The 18458-nt window shown below is 56.6% G+C and overlaps 1 protein-coding gene, 1 long non-coding RNA gene and 1 pseudogene across 4 annotated transcripts; 2 read left to right on the forward strand and 1 right to left on the reverse strand.

Moving 5' to 3' along the window:
* The window catches only part of LOC115862408 (cytochrome P450 2F5-like), a 31945-nt pseudogene extending 26027 nt beyond the window's left edge, over nt 1-5918 (forward strand).
* A 1080-nt stretch (nt 5919-6998) lies between these two features.
* Nucleotides 6999-8924, forward strand: LOC115862417 (uncharacterized). Of its 2 annotated transcripts, XR_011376953.1 has the most exons (5): nt 6999-7148; nt 7337-7450; nt 7875-8282; nt 8487-8586; nt 8711-8924. It is a non-coding gene; the product is annotated as an uncharacterized lncRNA (long non-coding RNA). The 2 variants fall into 2 exon arrangements; XR_011376952.1 differs by having other exon boundaries at nt 7337-8282.
* Nucleotides 8925-9422: 498 nt separating this feature from the next.
* On the reverse strand, nt 9423-17183 carry EGLN2 (egl-9 family hypoxia inducible factor 2). Of its 2 annotated transcripts, none has more exons than XM_030874204.3 (6): nt 17029-17183; nt 14931-15994; nt 10711-10830; nt 10133-10269; nt 9882-9949; nt 9423-9622 (listed from the first exon to the last, which is right to left on the reverse strand). In XM_030874204.3, the coding sequence occupies exons 2-6, from the start codon at nt 15756-15758 to the stop codon at nt 9567-9569; spliced, it is 1209 nt and encodes a 402-aa protein (XP_030730064.1). In that variant the 5' UTR covers nt 15759-15994; nt 17029-17183; the 3' UTR covers nt 9423-9566. The 2 variants fall into 2 exon arrangements, with proteins under 2 accessions (XP_030730064.1, XP_030730063.1); XM_030874203.3 differs by having other exon boundaries at nt 9423-9684.
* Between the last annotated feature and the right edge of the window lie 1275 nt (nt 17184-18458).

Raw genomic sequence — 18458 nt, forward strand, 5'->3', positions numbered from 1 at the left:
TTCGTCCCATCCCATCTTCAGCTTTGGATATGCAAAGACATTTCCTTCTCCTTCCCAACTCTGCTCCTATAGGCCGATAGCAACTGAAATCCCCACGGAGGGAGGCAGGGAGTCAGGATAATATTGTAATTTAACTTGGACTTGGTCACTGTCAGTCTCTCCACTGGGTGGCGCAGTTGAAGTGGTCCTGGTTTTTCTTGGCTTTGGTCTTTACCCGGCTGAAAAAAATCTTTCCTGTTTAACTCAGTATTAGAAAATGGGGTGGGGTGAATAATAATAGGTAACTTACCATATTGCCTACTGTGCACCAGGTGCTACCTCTGAGAGTGGTGGCTAAGAGCTGGGCTTTGCTGCCAGAGCCCAGCTTTGTCATCTTCTAGCTGTGTGGCCTTGGATATGTTCCTTCACCTCTCTGTGCCTCGGTTTTGTTTGTTTTTTTAATATTTACTTATTTATGTATTTATTTATATATTTGGCTGCACCAGGTCTTAGTTGCAGCATGCGGAATCTTTAGTTGCGGCATGCGAACTCTTAGCTGCGGCATGTGGGATCTAGTTCCCTGACCAGGGATCAAACCGGGGCCCCCTGCATTGGGAGTGCGGAGTCTTAGCCACTGGACCACGAGGGACGTCCCTGTGCCTCGGTTTTTACATCTATAAAATGAAGATCATAAAAAGGTCCACCTCTTGGAGTTATTAAGGGGATTAAATTAATAGCAGTATAGTGCTTAGAGCATTATATATGTTCACAACAACAAAATGAGGCACTATTACCCTCCCCACTTCAGGTACCTACCCAGAAACTGTGGCTTGCCCAAGATCAGGAAACTAGTACTGTCAGAGTTGGGACTCGAACCCCTGCAATGTTGCACTTCCAGCAGGTCCATGATTTACTTAAACTGTCTTTTCCAGACTTTTAGATGGATGGGTCCGTGAGTACCCAGCCATTATTCTCATGTTTTCCTTTGAAAGTTGAGGGCGCCCCTCACCCCATCTTGTCTCATTGCTCCTGCCCATCCTTTCTCCCTGTGGGAGGCCGGCTGTGCCTGGGCGAGTCGCTGCGGCGCGGGGAGCTCTTCCTCTTCCTCACCGCCATCCTGCAGCTTCTTGCTGGAGCCGCTGGGGGCGCCCGAGGACGCCGACCTGACCCCGCTCAGCTCCGGCCTCTGCAATTTGCCGCGGCCTTTCCAGCTGTGCCTGCGCTCGCGCTGACGCCTCATCCCTTCCAGGTTCGCCAGTGAGCGTTGAGGACCGCCCGTTCCCCTGCGCCCCATCCCTCTCGCTGTCACACTCGCTTCCCCTCACCTGCCGCATGTCCATCCCCCTTCGCTCCTGTCTTTACCTTCTGAGCCCCCAGAGGCAGAGAAAGCCAAGGGGAAGGGGAAGTGCATGCCTTGTTTTATCCACAGAACTCGTTCTATTGCGCACACTTTGGGGGATTTTGTATCAATTTATAATAATTTATAATAGATTCGAACCTGCCTTGGCTGAATTAAAGGGAGGAGGATAGTCCTCTAGGATGGGGAGAAGGAAGGTCTGGCTGCAGAGAGGGGAGACACCTGGCTGTGATGAGTTCAACCCTCACCCTTAGGGCGGTTAAAAACTGGGAGAAATTGTTTCCTGGAGACAGGCTGGAAGGTAAAGGCTGTGAGGGCTCGAATGAAGACAGAGGCAGAGAAGCCAAGGCCAAGAAAGAGACAGCAGCCTAGAGAGATATGGAAAAGGTCTGCAAGAGATGCCGGGCACTGTACAAAGATGGAGATGCAAGCAGGGAGAAAGTGAGAGACCTGGAGAAATAAACAGACCCAGAGGCTGAGAAATCACAATTACTAACACTTACCTAGTGCTTCCTATTCACACACTGGTCCAAATGCCTCATTTAAATATCCCTATGAGACAAAGCAATTTTATTATACATTTTTACAGATGAGCAAACTGAGGTTGCTCAGAGAGGTGAAGTGACTTGCCCAATATTACACAGCCAGAAACGGGCAGAGCTGGGTTTGGAACGCAGATCACCTGGCTCCAACACTGCTCTTCAAAATCTTATGAGTCAGAGACACAGAGGAAAGCAGAGAGATATGGAGACTGAGACCTAGGGATGCAAAGAGAATAGAAGAGGGCTTCCCTGGTGGCGCAGTGGTTGGGAGTCTGCCTGCCGATGCAGGGGACACGGGTTCGTGCCCCGGTCCGGGAAGATCCCACAGGCCGCGGAGCGGCTGGGCCCATGAGCCATGGCCGCTGGGCCTGTGCGTCTGGAGCCTGTGCTCCGCAACGGGAGAGGCCACCACAGTGAGAGGCCCGCGTACTGAAAAAAAAAAAAAAAGAGAGAATAGAAGACAGAGACAAAGAAAGAAATAAAAATGACCAGAGAAAGAGCGGAAGGGCAATGAATGGGGAAGTGAGGCACTGGAAGACCGAAACTCTCCCCCATTTCTCATCCCTCTCATTGGACTGTTTCTTTGTCTTGCATTTCCTCCCTCTGGGGTGGGGATAGCGGTCCCAGGCATGGGGCCTCGCAGCTTGGGACTGGACTTGACAAGCTGACATCTGCTGACAGTAGCTTTTCTCAAGGAGCAGGCATCTCACGTTTCATTGAGCTGGAGTCAGACAGAAGGAGGCTGGCCCCGCTAGCCATGCGCAGAGGTGACCTGGAAGGCCCTAGCCTGAGTGGAGTCTCCCCAAGGTCACCCAGAAGCTGGGACATGCTCTGCTGAGTATGGGCCTGGCTGGAGGGAGGCTTATAGGTGGCCCCCACATGGGGTGGTGGCTCCCTAATCCCCACACTGTTCCCACCACAGGCCAAGCACAGAGTCTGCCCCAGGGCCCAGGCAGGGACGCAGAGGGGGAGGGGGAAAAGGAGAGATTCAGAGGTCCTGAGAAAGAAAGATGGAGAGATGCGAAAGAGAAACACATGACGAAGAGAAAGAGACAGACAGAGATAGAGAGATACATAGAGATCCTGAAAACCAAAGATTGGGAGTGAGAGAGACAGAGAGACAGAGGAGGAGAAAGAGAGGAACTGAGAAAAGGGGAGAGATAAGAGATGCCCAAAGAGAAGGAAGACAAGGAGATGCTAAAGTCAAGATGGAAATTAAGAGAGGCACAGAGCTGAAGAGAGACAGAGATCTGAAAGGACAAAAAGAGAACCAGAGAGAAGCCGCAAGAGAAGAAACAGAGACAGGCAGGAAGGGAGACAGTCACAAGGATTCAGCCAAAGACAGAGATTGAGAGAAATAGAGTCCGAATTATAGAGCAACAGAGAGAAACAGAGACAAGAATTTATATTGTCTAAGAGTAAATGACAAACTTGAGATTAGATTTGTAATGTGGAACCAAATGAATTAAAAGGGAAGTATAGGGCTTCCCTGGTGGCACAGCGGTTGAGAGTCCGCCTGCCGATGCAGGGGACACGGGTTCGTGCCCCGGTCTGGGACACGCGGAGCGGCTGGGCCCATGAGCCATGGCCGCTGAGCCTGCGCGTCCGGAGCCTGTGCTCTGCAATGGGAGAGGCCACAACAGTGAGAGGCCTGCGTACCGCAAAAAAAAAAAAAAAAAAAAAAAAAAAAAAAGGGAAGTATAATATTTTAACCATAAGCACCCCAATGTTTACTGCAGCACTATTTACAATAGCCAGGTCATGGAAGCAACCTAAATGTCCATCAACAGAAGAATGGATAAAGAAGATGTGGTACATATATACAATGGAATATTACTCAGCCACAAAATTGGGTCATTTGTAGAGACATGGATGGACCTAGAGACTGTCATACAGAGTGAAGTAAGTCAGAAAGGGAAAAACATCTTATATTAACGCATATATGTAGAATCTAGAAAAATGGTACTGATGAACCTGTTTGCAAGGCAGAAGTAGAGACACGGATGTAGAGAACACACGTATGGACACCAAGGAGGGAAAGGGGGGTGGGATGAATTGGGAGATTGGGATTGACATATATACACGTATATGTATAAAATAGATAACTAATGAGAACCTGCTGTATAGCACAGGGAACTCTACTCAATGCACTGTGGTGACCCAAATGGGAAGGAAATCCAAAAAAGAGGGGATATATGTACACACATAGCTGACTCACCTCGCTGTACAGCAGAAACTAACACACATTGTAAAGCAACTATACTCCAATTAAAAGAGAGAGAGAGAGAGAGAGAAACAGAGACAGAAATAGGGATGAAGAAAGCCATGCATTCGTTCAGCAACATTTACTGAGTGCCAACTGTGTGCTGAGCACTATTTTATATGCTGGGGATACAGAAGTGAACAAGACAAAATGCCTGCTCTTGAAAAGAGCCTGAGAAAGAGGATCCATTGGAGAGGCTGCGGTGGGAGTTGGGGGAGGGGTGGCGAGGGCATGCTTGCTGCAGCCCTGCTGTCTGCAGAGTCAGTGCCTCTGAGCAGTGCCCTGCCCCTCAGCCCCTGCCAGTCACCAGGCAGACAAAGGCTGACAGGGAGACGTGCTACACAAACAGGCAGGAAGACGGGAAAGCAGAGACAGAGGGAGATTAAGGTAAAGACAAACTGGAAGAGGCAGGGAGAGAAAAAGACAGACATTGGAAAGAGAGAGCACACAAGAGAGAAGACAAACATGAACAGAGGTAGGCACTGAGAGTGAAACAGAGAGAGAGAGAGAGAAATGGGAAGAGAGAGAAAGAGAGAGAGATGAACAGAGAAACACAGAGACTGAGAGTGAGAGAGACACTCCCAGAAACAAGCCCTGTCCCAGACTCTGCACAGCTCCCCCACCGTCTCCCCAGGTCTGGGCCCTGTGCCAGGTACCTGGTGGAAGGCTGGATCCGGCACGGCAGGGTGGGCGGCAGGGTGGGCCGCATTCCTGAACAGTCTGTTCCAAGTACAGACTCAGCCACAACCCCCGCCCCTGGTCCATCGTGGCCTGGCATCAGGCGGGGGTGCCCACTGAGGAGTCTAGGGGACTGGAGACCAGGGGTGTAGCAGCATAGGCATAGGACATTTGGGGCATCTGGGAGCCAGAGCATTGGGAATAGAGATGGCAGGAGTTCAGGGCAGGGCCTAAGTGTGGAAATACAAGGGTGTCAACCGTGGGAAGGCAGCCAGGAGTCATAGGATAGGCATGGAAGTGCCAAGCTGATGGGCACCAGGACGCTAGGGGACTTGAGTGAGCATCTGGGAGACATGTATGGCATACAGAGCTCCAAGAGCAATGGGTGTGGAAGTGACAAGGGCTCAGGTGCGAGTCCCCAGGAATCACAGGCACAGGGCATAGGAGTGCCAGGCGAATGGACACATCACCAGGAGTGCTCTAAGAAGTGTATTTAGCAGTCAGGATGTTTTGAGTTATCAGAAGTACAAGGTACAGTGTTCAGTGGTCGTGGGCCCAGAGGTGGCCAGGGGATTAGGAAGGCACAGCTACAGGCCAAGTGAGACGGACCCACAGGTGCTGGGGGTTCAAGAGGGTGCACCTGTTGACCAGGTATGCTGACATGAAAATGCTCGTGCATGAAGGCTACCAAATAGGACAGGCTGAGGCAGGCACACACACACACAAAAGGCCAGGAGGAGCCAAGGCCAGCAGTGATAGGGCTGGGGGCGGGGTGCAGACTTTGGGTTGGGGAATTACAGAATGAGCATCCCAAAGGCGGCCACCCCTCCCACTTTCAGTCTCCATCCCTGCTCCACCCAAGACCCCAAGGGAATCAAAGAGGCGAAGAGGTGCAGGCAGCCAGGCGAGGTTGGGGTGCACCCGGCGCTCAGACGCAGGCGGCCCTACCCCTGGGCCCGTACCGCTCCCACTTCGGCGGAACCTGCTGCAGCTCGAGTCTGGACACCTGGACCGTGCACTCACGGAGGTAGCCCCGACAGTGGGTGGGGTAACAGGATTCTGGATTCCTGGAGCTGGGGCTGGGGGCTAGAACTCCTGGTTCTCCGAATGAAGACAGAGCTGAGGGCTCGGACCCCGACTCCTGACAGAGGGTGAGGGACCTGGAGTCCTGCCTTCTGGGAAAGGAGACTGGGGGTGGGAAGTTAGATCTGGAGGGAAAAGGGGCAGTGGCCCTGAGCTCCTGGTTCAGGGCGGAGTCTCGCTGCCACCCCCCCCACCCCAACCCCCCCCCCCCCCCCGACTCCCGGGTCCCAAGGGAGGGGGAGCCTGGGGCGGGTAGTCTGGTCCCAGGGGACGGGGAGCAGAGAGGTCTGTTCTGGCTCAAGGCTGGGGAGGTGCTGAGGGCCCAGATACCTAGTTCTGAGGGTGCAGGGGGCTGGGGACCTGGACTTCTAGATTTTGAGGGAAGGCGGTGGGGCTGGACTCCTGGGTCTGGACTCCTGGGTCTGAAGGAGAAGGGAGCTGGGGTCCGGGCTCTGGGGTCTCGATGGCGGAGGGGTCAGGAGCCCAGACCCGGGCCCGCTGAGCACCGGCTCCGTGTAGCTCCCTGGACGCTGGGGTCCGGTGTTCACCGTGTGGCTGGGCCCGCGCCCTGCAGTGGTGCCGTGCAGCTACGCAGCGCAGCGGGACGCATTAGTGCTGCAAGCGGATGCCTTCTCCGGCCGCGGGGCCAGGGCAGCCTTCGAACGCTTCACACGCGGAAACGGTGAGGCCTGGGCGGCGGAAGTGCGGACCGGGAACGTCCAGTTTGCGATACGGAGCGAGACCGGGGGAAATGGAGCGGGGCCTAATAGAGTCAAGGGTTCTGAGGAGAGGTTGGGTAGGAGCCACAGTGTAGGGGTCGAATGGCGGTGGGGGAGGCTGGATCCTTGTGCAGCCAGTAGAAGAGAAGAGCCTAAGAGTCAAGGCCAAAGAGAGCCAGCACGTGGATGAGGAATCGGGACCAGCAGAGGTGCGGCCAATGTGCGGATAGGCCCGAGAAGGCTGGGGTAGCAACCAAAAGACCAGGAAATGAAGCAGAGCGAAGAGTTGCGAGGAAGTCGACTCCACTACGGGATGCTTCCGGGATGGGGCGTGGCTAACTCCCCGGCCCGTCCCCTTCTTTGTTCCACTCCCCCAGGCATCGCGGCTTCTAACGGGCAGCGCTGGCGGACGCTGCGCAATTTTGCACTTGGAGCACTTAAGGAGTTCGGCTTGGGTACGCGGACCATCGAGGACCGTGTCCTGGAAGAGGCGCCTTGTCTGCTTGGCGAATTTCAAGACAGCGTTGGTACGGCCTGGTCGGAAAAGGATAGGGACCTGTTGTGGGTGTGCCCTAGGGAAGGCGTTTGGGTGGAATGAAGCCAGTAAACCCAAGAGCTGGGTGGGGGCCGAGACACAGCGTATGACCTTGTCATGTTCCCACTCCCGGGAGCTCCGTTCGACCCCCGGCGGCTACTAGATAATGCTGTATTTAAGGTTATGTGTTCCGTGGTCTTTGAGAACCGCTATGGCTACGAGGACCCAGAGTTCCTGAGGCTCCTGGACCTCTTCAGTGACAACTTCTGCATCATGAGTTCCAGATAGGGTGAGGTGAGAGGGTCGGCCCCCATCCCTCCCTCGTGTGCCCAGTCTATGCCAAATTCCAAGTACATGGACCTACCTACATTGGATCATTAGAATGGGGCAGTCTTAGAATCTTGGAATGGAAGAGTTTTAGAACCTACATCAAAGTCCTGGTCCAGTCTCCCCATAGGGACACGAATGGTCTTGTTCAAGGTCCTATTGATTTCCTGTCCCCCCAGATGTACATTTTCCCCTCCCTCCTAAAATGGCTCCCAGGCCCACACCACGGAATCTTCTGAAACTTAGCAGAGCTTAGAGTTTTCACCTCTCAGCAAACCCAGCAGCAACCGGCAGCCCGGGGAACCCCGCAATTTCGATTGCTTCCTGATCAAACGGGTAAGGTACAGGGCCCTGCTGCCCACCAGCAGATGCCTGGCTCCTCTACCCACAGAAGGACCCGGAGAGCCATTTCCAGGAGACATTGGTGATGACGACGCATAACCACTTCCTTGGCAGTACTGAGACCACAAGCACCACCCTGCGCTACGGACTCCTCATTCTGCTCAAATACCCAGAGGTGGTAGGCTTCTGAGCTGGACAGCTAGGGATGAGGCGGCTAGGGTTGTGGGTTGGCTGGAGGCTGGGGTAGTTCACATCTCTGCCGGCCCCAGCCAAAGCGCAGGCGGAGTTGGATCCCGTGGTAGGTCGAATGTGCGCCCCAAGCCTGGAGGACTAAGAACGCCTGCCCTACACCGACGCCACGCTGCAGGAGATCCAAAGCGTCTTTAGCGTGCTGCCGCTGGAGCTGCCGCGTGCCCTCACCTGTGAGGCCCACCTGCGCAGTCACTTCCTGCCCAAGGTGGCCACCAAGACTGGGGATCCTGCGCAGGGGCTGGGGAGGGCCTGTTAACAGAGATGAGCAGGCCTAAGCGTCCAGAGCACTGACTCTGGGAGCAAGAAAGTAGGCGGCCTTCCTTGCCGCTGACTTCGAAATGGGGTCTTGGATGGATGTGTGGAATAGTCACTTGCATATTTTTCAAGTAACCCTTGCACATCTCCCCAGGGCACCTTCATGATTCCTCTCCTTGTGTCTGCACACCAGGATCTCACCCAATTTAAGGACGCAGACTGTTTCAATCCCACTAACTTCCTGAATGACAAGGGTGAGTTCCAGAGCAACAACTCCTTCATGCCCTTTGCCCCAGGTCTGGGCTGGGCAGAGAGGGGACCAGCCTGGACGTGCCGTGGGGTGCATGGGTTTCTCATTCCACACCCCCACGTCCCCAGGAAAGCAATGTGCCTGGGTGCAGGCCTGGCCCGATCCGAGGTCTTCCTCACCTCCATTCTACAGCAGTTCTGCCTGCTCCCTGTGGGGAGCCCCGCCAACATCGACCTCACCCCACAGTGCCCCCAGCCTTCCAACTCTGTCTGGTGGCCCGCTGAAGTCAGGTTCAGCCACCCTCTGCTCACTGGCTCTCAGACCTCCTTACCCTCTTTGGTCAATAAAGGCCCTGAATTGCAGACGGAGGCGTCTTCTTACCAACAGGGAGTGAGTCAGTCAGATGTGTGCAGCTCTGAGGTAAACTTTTATTTCTTGGCTGACAGGACTTGCAGGCCCATGCTCCTCCCAGCACCTTTCATCCTGCCCAGCAGCGGCAGCCTAGTCCAAAAGGTGCCGTGGCCAAAGGGGCTGGGGAGTCACTTCCTGTTCCAGGCTGGAGGAGTGGGGGGCTTGGGGATACTCCCCCACAACCTTTGCCAGCAAGAGGCCATGACTCACCCCAACCCCAAATCCTGCATTCTGGTGGGAGGTGGCAACGCCTCCTTCCAGCTCTCCAAACCTGAGAGGGACATGCATGACCAGACAGGGCAGGACACAGGCCCCCAGCTCCAGTAATGGCAGTCCCCAACACCGGCCTCTGCCCAGGTCACAACCCCAGCCCCCAGCCCAGGGCAGCAGAGGTCTCTCCTCCTCCTTGGTCCTCAGCGATGGATGGAGCCCTCCACACCAGGCAAAACAGAGGCAAAGTCAGAAGCAGCGGCAGTGGCGGGGCAGGAACAGGCACCGTGACTGGCGGCACCGGGCCCAGGGCTCTCCCGAAGTCAGGCAAGCTGTCTGTCCGTGCAGCTCTGGGGCTAGCCACTAGGTGGGCGTAGTCGGCTGTGATACAGGTACTTGGACACCCTTCTGTCCTGATGCTGGGGGTGAAGGGGGACAGGAGACTGAGTCATCAGGGACGGAACTAAGAGACCAAGGAAACCTGGGAAGAAGGGGAGATGACCAGAAGAGATGGGGCTCATGCTGGGGATACCAGGAGAGTGAACTGTCTAGGGATGGTAGGCAAAGATGGGGAAAAATGAGTGACAGGATCCAGTGAGACTGATGAGGCGGCTTGAGGCCCAGGGAGGTACACGGAAGAGGAAGGCCCTGAGGGAGGGGACACTGGGAGGCCGGTACCTAGCTGATACTTGTCTTTGGCTGCTGCTCGCTCCTTGGCATCAAAATACCAGACAGTGATGGCGTACCTGGAGACCAGAGCAGCCCCAGAGGGTGGTTAGAGATCACTTTTCTTCAATTCCAGCCACTATATCCACCCCGAGCCGCCCCCTCTTGGCACTCCATCACTTCCTAGTCACTTCAGGGGTCTGACAAGACTTTGCTGGCACAGGGGGAGCACCTGGGCACATTCCCGGAAGTGTGGACCATACCTGGTGGCATAGGCTGGTTTCACCTCATGGGGGTTCCGCCGATCAGACCAGAAAATGAGCAGCCGGTCAAAGAGTGGCTCAATGTTGGCTACCACGGGACGGCCCTCAGGGAATATCTGCAGCAGGCCGCCATGCACCTGAAGGCAGGCCAGAGGATGAGGCAGGCTGGGAGTCCTGCCTAGAGCCCCTGCCTTGCACTGCCGGCCCCCAGGAGCCCACCAGGGGGCATAATAACTTCACACATCACTCCCTCCCACCACTCAGGCTCTCAAAATGAATGACAACGCAGAGTCTGCATCACCATGGAGATGTGCAGGAAGCTACTTAAGAAGACAGGAAATGGGGCGGGGGAAGTGCTGGTTAGGCTGGGGGCTGGGCAGACAGCACCATTCCCCAAAGAGGGGGAACTGCCGCCGCACAGTCAGCTGAAGAGGAGGTCCCATTTCCCAGAAAGAGCCATTGGGCACATTCCACCGCCCCCCTCCCGTGGGTTGGGAAGAGGAAGGGGACAATGCTATAAGCTGAGCTGGGAAAGGAAAATGCAACGGATGCACGCCACCCCACCCCCAACATCCTACCTTGACATCCCAGTTCTGATTCAGGTAATAGATGCAGGTGATGCAGCGCCCATCGCCATGGGGATTGTCAACGTGTCTCACGTACCCCAGCCCGTTACCTGGGTAACATGCCACCATGGCCTGGCAGAGACGGATGGAGAGCGTTTACTGAGGCTAAGTGGCAGGGACGTTAGCTAAGCAGCCTTCACCTCCTCTTTCCCACCCCTCTCAGCCCCTCATCTTTCCTCAGGTGTCCTGGGCTCCAAGGGTTCCAGCACCCAGACTTTCTCCTTTTCTCCTTTTTCAGCCAAGCCTCCATCCACAAGAAACCTCAGCCCCTGGGCCTCAACAGCCCAACACACACACACACCTCACGCCCCTACCCCCCGCGTCTGGTGCCAACATGCAGCGCAGTGAGCAACTGAGGGCTTGGTTTTTTTAAAGATAACCTGACCCCACGTCAGACATTTCACTAGGATAAAAGCAATTTAAACATTTCCTGGTGTGCAGGGATGTGGCTTCACAGCCCCACACCAGGAGTTCTCTCCTTGAGCTGTAGAGTTGGAATGACCTGGGACACTGATACCGAGGCCCACCTCAGAGGTTCTGATGTACTTGGTCTCAGGTGGAGCCTGGAATTTTTAAAGTTCCCCAGGTAATCCTAATGTGCAGCAATGTTGAGAACCACTAACCTTACTATAAAGAATACCCGCTAAATAATCTGTCTCCTACACAACTGAACAGGTACCAAAACCCAGAATGTGACCAGAACCTGAGATCTAATCCCAACTCCAAGGAAAACCTGCCAAGTAGCCTCGGACAGTCTCATCACCTGAATGGGCCTCAAAACGCCTCATCTGTAAAATGGGGCTAATGAAGACCTTCGGTTTACAGCAGTAGCATGAACCCCTCCGAGAACATGACTTTGGAGGCTCCTGACCCCCACAGATCTGAGTCAGACCTTGTTCCAGGTCTCGGCTTCTGTGTGCACAGGTCTAGCCCCAGGGTTCTCGCCTCCTCTCCTGGATAGCCGCCACTGCCCTAGGCAGCCCTGGCCATTCTGAGTCCTGGGCCTAGCCACTCCGGGCCTGTTTCTCATCAGGTACCCAGCAAAGTGATGGATGTGATGTGAGGAAAAGGGCCCAGGTGTTCCTGCAGACCTATCTCCTGGGTTCAAGTCTCAGTGCTGCAACATAAGCTGTGATGTTCGGCAGATGACGGAACTTCCCCATCTCCAGTTCCTCATCCACGAAATGGAGCTAACACTACTTCTTTGGAGATTTTGCCAGTTTTGCTCGAGGGTGGGGTGGGGAAAGGGGTCCAGTGCTGCAACCTCTTCCCGCACAACCCACCCCCACAGCAGCCAGAGGCCCTTTACTCCAGCTCACCACTGCTCAAACCCCTTCAAGCTCCTCGCTGCATCCCCAAAAAACACAAACTCCTGACCACAGCCTCCAAGGCCACTAGCCTCACACTATCTCCAGCCTCGAAATCCTCCTCACTCTTCTCTGACCAGGCCAAGCTCATCCTCAAGGCCTCTGCACCTGCCTGAACGCTCTTCCACTCGTCCCCCTTGTTATTCAGGTCTCAGGGCCAGGAGCACCTCGAGTCCTCTAGCTGAAGGCACCTGGGCTGACTTCCCATTCCATCCCTCTCAGTGCAAAATCAGCACAGGTACCTGTTTACCTAGTACTGGCCGCCAGGGCCAGGCCTGTCTCCCTAGTGCCAAGGAGGGAGCTGCTAATTAAAAGCGCTCCTCTGGGCCTCAGGGCCTCCATTCCATCCTTCCCGTGCACCCTCACAGGGTCTCCCACCATGCAGGCAGGGACACACTCTGTAGTCTGTCAGGGAATGGGACTCCTGTGTGTGTGAAGGTAGGCACAGGAACAGGCCCTTTAAGGCCCCCCTCCCCCCACATATACTCACCTGGGAGTGGGGCTGGGGGTGGCATCCTCCGGCCCCCGAGAAGCATCTACTTCCTGCCCCCACAAGGGAAGGGACAACAACCAGAGTAACACGGAAACTTGCTCCTCACACTTCCATCTCCAGGAAGGGGCAGCTAGGACCACTGTGCATGCACACCCCACCCCCAATCAGAACCCCAGGTCTCAGCCCACAGCAGCAGGCCCCACCTCCAAACTGCTCCTAAAGGGGCCTCCCGGGGTCACCTATGGTAGCCCTTGATGCCAATGGGAGCCAGTTCCCTCCCACCTGCAGGCCCGCTGAGCAGAGGATCTAGGGAGAGGAGGAAGGCAAGAGCACAGGAGCGGCACTCGGGACCGAGAGGCAGGTTGTTACCAGCCCAAACCACACTGGTGATCTGAGGCCCCCCCGCTGCCGTGACCACCCCACACTGTCTTACTCCAGAGCTTGGGGAGGGAGCCCAGATGTTGCCCTCTGAAGGCGAGGAAGCCTGCAGTTGCTGCCTCACGGGGGCAGGGAGGGTCTGAGAGGAACTCCAGTGGCTGGGTTGGCTCTTCCCCTCCCTTCTTAGTCCAGCCAGGCTTGTTCTTACCTCCCAAGGCTAAAAAGTCTCAACACCCACCCCACCACCCCTCCAGGGCCTGCTCCCAACCACATCCAAGGCACCAAAGGAAAAGAGATCTGCGCCCTCTCCCCTCCCCTCCTGAAATGGCCACAGCCTAGCTGAGGAGTTAACCTGGTTTTCCTATCCTGTGGATGAGCAGAAGCTCAGAGAAGCATCCTGCCCTTGGCCACTCAACTCTTGTGGTCTCCCCACCAACCTCCCTCCTGTGAGGATGGGTGACCCTGGGGAGATGGGGCTCAACACCTTGTGGCTAGGGAGATTCCCACTGATCTCTCCTGCCACTGGGAGGGGCTGCCTCTGGCCCTCCAGCTACCGAAGTAACAGGAGGGAGAGGGAAGCAGGACAAGTTCCAGCTAGGGCGGGGAAGCCAGTGGCTTCGGCCCGGGGGAGCCCTAGTCCCCGAGCCAGCTCCAGCCTGAGACGGAAGCTGCAGAGACAGAACCCAAGACAGGATCTGAGGGAGGAGGGAGAGAACATCAGGAGCACAGCCTCATGCCTGCAGGGCAAAACACAGTCTGTGCCATCAGCCAGGTATCACTGGTGCTGGGCAGTGGGCACTCCCTACCGGGCCTTGTCCTAACACCGCCAAACCCTGGACTCAAGGCCAGGATCCTCACACCCCTCCATGAGGAGAGTTAACATGTCAGCAGGCCAAAAGGCCCTACGGACTACTGTCTTGTGCAGGCTCCTAACCCCAGGTTCCTGAATGGGCAGCGGCAGGCCCAAAAGGCCCTGATTACTGACCATAAACTCCAATCAAATGAGCATTTTTTTAAGACAGGGTCTGTGGTTTCTGGCAGATTCTCAAACAGGCCCAGGTTCCAAAAAAAAAGATAACTGCTACTCTAAAACAAGAGAAAGAGACCAAGAAAAGATACAACGGCAGAGGATCAAGGAAACAGACCAGAGCCAGACAAGTATAAAGTGATGGAGAGACAGAACAGACAGGATGGAGGACAGGGTCTAAGATGGGGAGGGATGGGAAAGATGGGGACATAACCTCCACCTGGGCCGGCACACAGACACCCCCAGAAAGCCGTCCACGATGCAAATGCCACAGTATGGCATGCAGTGCACAATGCAGCCCAGCACCAAGCACAGTGGGCAGTGCCTCCTCCCTCAGCCTGGCATTGGCCTCACCACTGCCCCCCTCCCCGTTCCACCTTCTGGTTCTCCTACCCGGGAGACAGAACAGACAGACCAAAGACAGGCAATGGACAGGATAGACTAGACATACCCAAGTACATGAAAAAATAAGGGAACAGGGAAGAACAAAGACAGGGGCAGACAGACAGGTACAGACGGCAGAGGCAGAAACCCGTGCCTGTCTACACTGAACATTCTTGGTCTAGGATCCAGGAACAGACATCAAGTGGCTGTGAACCCCACCATGGCCCATGCACAGATGTGGGACTACGACTGTCGGCACCTCTCCTCAGGTTCTTCAAGAGGATCCCTGGCAAGGTCAAGAACCATGGTGACTACGGGCCAAACCCATGGTTTACAGGTACACAAACTAAGGCCACAGGGAGTGAGAGCCCGAAGTGAGCTCCAACAGTCCCTGCGCCAGAGCTGCCTGAACTCTTTTGTGACCCCAGAAGCCTATCTCCAAACCCACTGGTGCTCAGAACACTAGGCATCCAACAAGTGCTGGGCAGCCCCCCACCCCACCACCCGGTCCCTGCAGCCTCACCTTGGTGCGCCCATTGATGACGTAGCTGCCCAGCCTCCCAGCACAGTGGCGGATTACAGCATCCACGTGGGCCATGAGGGCACCGATGCTTCGGCAGCCTGGCTCATGGCCTTCCACCCAGGCAATCTGGTCCCCACGGATGCTGCGTGGCGGGATAGCCCGCTGGCTCACTAGCTGCCCATCACGCAGGCGCCCGCCCCGCTTCAGGGCCTCCACCTCTGCCAGCACTCGGCCACCCAGCGCCGCCCCCAGGAAGCTGTCCTTGACGCAGATGCCATAGTACCGCATGCAGGGCACAATATAGTCCAGGGCCAGGCGCTCAGGTGCAGCGGGCAGCACCTCCTCCCTCAGCCCGGCGCTGGCCTCACCACTGCCACTGCTGCAGCCCTCCCCCTCTGTCTCTGCCTCCTGGTTCTCCTGCCTGGCCCAGGGCCGCTTGCTGGGGGCGGGGGCATCCCCACCATCCTCTGCCCATTTCCGTTTGGGGGCCTCGGGTCGGGCACCCTGGGCTGCCAGTCGCTGGCACCCCTTGGTGACCAGTGCCGCAGCACCCTCACTCTGCAGCGGCCGCAGCTCGCCGCCATCCTGCCCACCGAAGCCCTCCCGCAGGGGGCTGGCTGTGGTGGAAGTAGCTGTAGCTCTGGGGGTCCCACTCCCCGCCGAGGCCTCACCAGGCCCTCCTGGACGGTGGTAGGAGGACAGCAGGGGACAGGGCAGGTAACTCTCCACCCCCATCCTGGCCCTGCTAGGCTCCAAGGGCTCTGACACCGAACCCGGCAACTGAGGGAGAGCCTGACTCAGGGGCTGCGGCTGGCACGGGCTGTCCATGGCAGCAGTGTCTTCATCCCCCGGGCATGGAGGGCACGGCCCAGGCCCATGGTGCCACCCTCCTCCACCTCCTCCTCCTCCACTTGATGCAGCCGGGGGCCGGGGCGGCTGGGCCTGGCGTGGGGCAGGATGAGGCAGGGCAGATGGCAGGGGCTTTTCTCGTGCCCTGGGGGTGCTTGCTGGTCCCCAAGTCCTCTGCTGTCCCTAGGGGCTTGGGAAGGGACCTGTCACGGTGGCTGGAGAAACAGAGAGAGAGAGAGACAGAGACAGAGAGAGAAAAAGGAATGTGAGAAGAGCTACAGGGAAGAGGGCTGGGCGAGGGTGGGGAGTGGCAGGGTCAATAGATAGTTAGACTTAGCTATAAAGACCCCAAAACCTGAGGCCACGTGGGGAAAAAGACTCTGGGACTTGGGTGGAATCACTAAGAGACAAGGGGCAATAAGGGGGCAGCTGGAGGGGTGAGACTGGATAGCTGATCCACAGGCAGAGGACTGCAGTGGGAGCTGTGGGCGAGAGACACCCCCAGACAGACACAGACCCACAGACAGAAAAGAAGGAGCGGACTTTAAGTAGAAAAGGATGGCGGTGTGGGAAGTAGGAGAGTTAGAAACAAACAGACTGGGGGTGGGGACGAGAGGGGGGATCTGCCTGGAAGACACAGAGGGAATGTGGGGATCTACAGACCGTGGAAACTGGGGGATCCAGAGACAGAAACACACACCGGAGAAGAGCAGGGAGGGTGGGCCTGAGACAGCCGGGCAGAACCCAGCCCAACAGGAGGAAGCCCGTTAGGGGCTGACACACACCCAGACGGAAGGGAGGTCCTGAGACAGACAGACGGAAGGGACCCGTGGGAGCAGGGTCCACAGCGACAGAGGGAAGGGTGGAGGAGGGCTCATGCACTCGGGGAAAGGACGAAGGAAAAAGCGCCCCCCTCCCAAGTCCCTTCGGTGCGGGTCCCGGGGCCCCTCGGGGCACAGCAGGAGACGAAGACAAGGCCTAAGGGCCGCTGGAACCCCGTGTCCCCACCCCTCCCCTCCCCCTCCGCCCGCTCCCTGCTCCCCCCCCAACCCCCCCAACGGCCGGCGCTTAACATGCCCGGCGCGCATTCCCTCCCCCACGCCCCACCCCCACCCTCCCCTCCCCAGGGTCGCCAGGCTTCGCCACAGAGTGCTGGGCGCGCGCCCCCGCACCCCGCCCGGCTCGCGCCGGCGCCCGGCCTCAAGCGCCTTCTCCGCCCCGCTCCATGCCCTCCCCGCGGTCTCCTCACCGAGGTTTTTCCTCCGGCCCCGGCGCCGCCGTTTGTGCCAGCCGCCCTGCGCCGCACAGCGCGCCATACCCCGCCCCCACCACCCGCGACGCTCCGCCCCCGCCTCGCCCGGTGGGCACGTGACCGCATCCGGGCGTAGGAGACCGGGCTTGCGCAGGCGCGAGCCGCGCGGGGCGGGGCGAGGAAATTCAGAACACCCTCTCCCTCGAGAAAGGGGAAACGGATCAGTCGCCGACACAAGGTTTTTATGCACTCTCCGCTCCGCCCCTTCTGCGCGAGAGGAGGAACGCAGTTAGGAAGGGCTGGATCCGGTGGGGGAGTTTCGGCACATATTATGCCAAGCGAGTGGGAGGGGCATGCAAATAATCCTATTTACATAGACAGGACCGCCCCCTTGGAGCCGAGAACGCGGCGGAACGATGAGTAGCAGGGTAGGGGAGGCATACAGATCATCGGTATTATTTACATGGACAGCTCCGCCTTCTCACAGCCCAAGAATAGGAATATTGAGAAACGTCTGAGCAATTAGTTGGGAAATGTATGTAAATTTGCACGACAGTAAGTAATTTACATAAGGACTTTTTATAACGGAGGAAAAGAAGAGCGGAACGTCCTTGAGAGAAGGGAAGAAGAACAAGAAGGGACGTGCAAACATTCTGACTCGCTCCACCCTGCCCCATCGGGACAACTGTGTGGCACCCGAATAAAACAACCTAGGAAAGCTACTCAGAGAAGACATTTGCATGACAGCCTCGAGTCTCTGGACGACCTGACCTGGGAGGACTATGCAGATGAGGTCATTTAAATGCCCCACCCCCTCCGCCAGCACCCAGGCTGAGCAGGGACTCAGGCCTCCCGTGAGGGTGGTTTAAGGCCAAACTGGGGTTGGGAGAGCAGTTGGGAGTGTCCTCAGTGGGCTGCACCTGTCCCTGGCAGAGCATGTGCGGGTGTCAGAGGTTCACCTGGACACAGGAGGCAACACACTGATCTCAAATATGCACAGGAGTCCCGGTGACACAAAAGCCCACACAGTCTTCAGGGGCACACACAGGGTTCATGGTCACACACAAGTGTATCAAAGGAGTCAAATTCACAGCAAAACACACACAGGCCTCAGGGGCACACAAACACAGTTACACACCAAATAGACACTGCCTCAGACTTTCAGGCATCAGACATGCATAGCTATCACCCACTGGGCCCAGACCCAGGGCTCAACTACAGGCCTGAATTCTCATTCCCTAGCTTTGGTGTCCCAAGCAACGCCAGTCTTACAGACACAATCACCAAGGACACAGAGTAGTCATAAGCAACAGTGTCACACACACAAGCAGCACACATTCCTACGGATCCCATGACACCCATTGCAAACACAGGGACATTAGTGTTACGTTACGTATGTGGGCAAACTCCCTCTACAACATACATCT

This window comes from Globicephala melas, chromosome 19 (assembly GCF_963455315.2).
Source record: "Globicephala melas chromosome 19, mGloMel1.2, whole genome shotgun sequence".
NCBI classification, from domain to species: Eukaryota; Metazoa; Chordata; class Mammalia; order Artiodactyla; family Delphinidae; genus Globicephala; species Globicephala melas.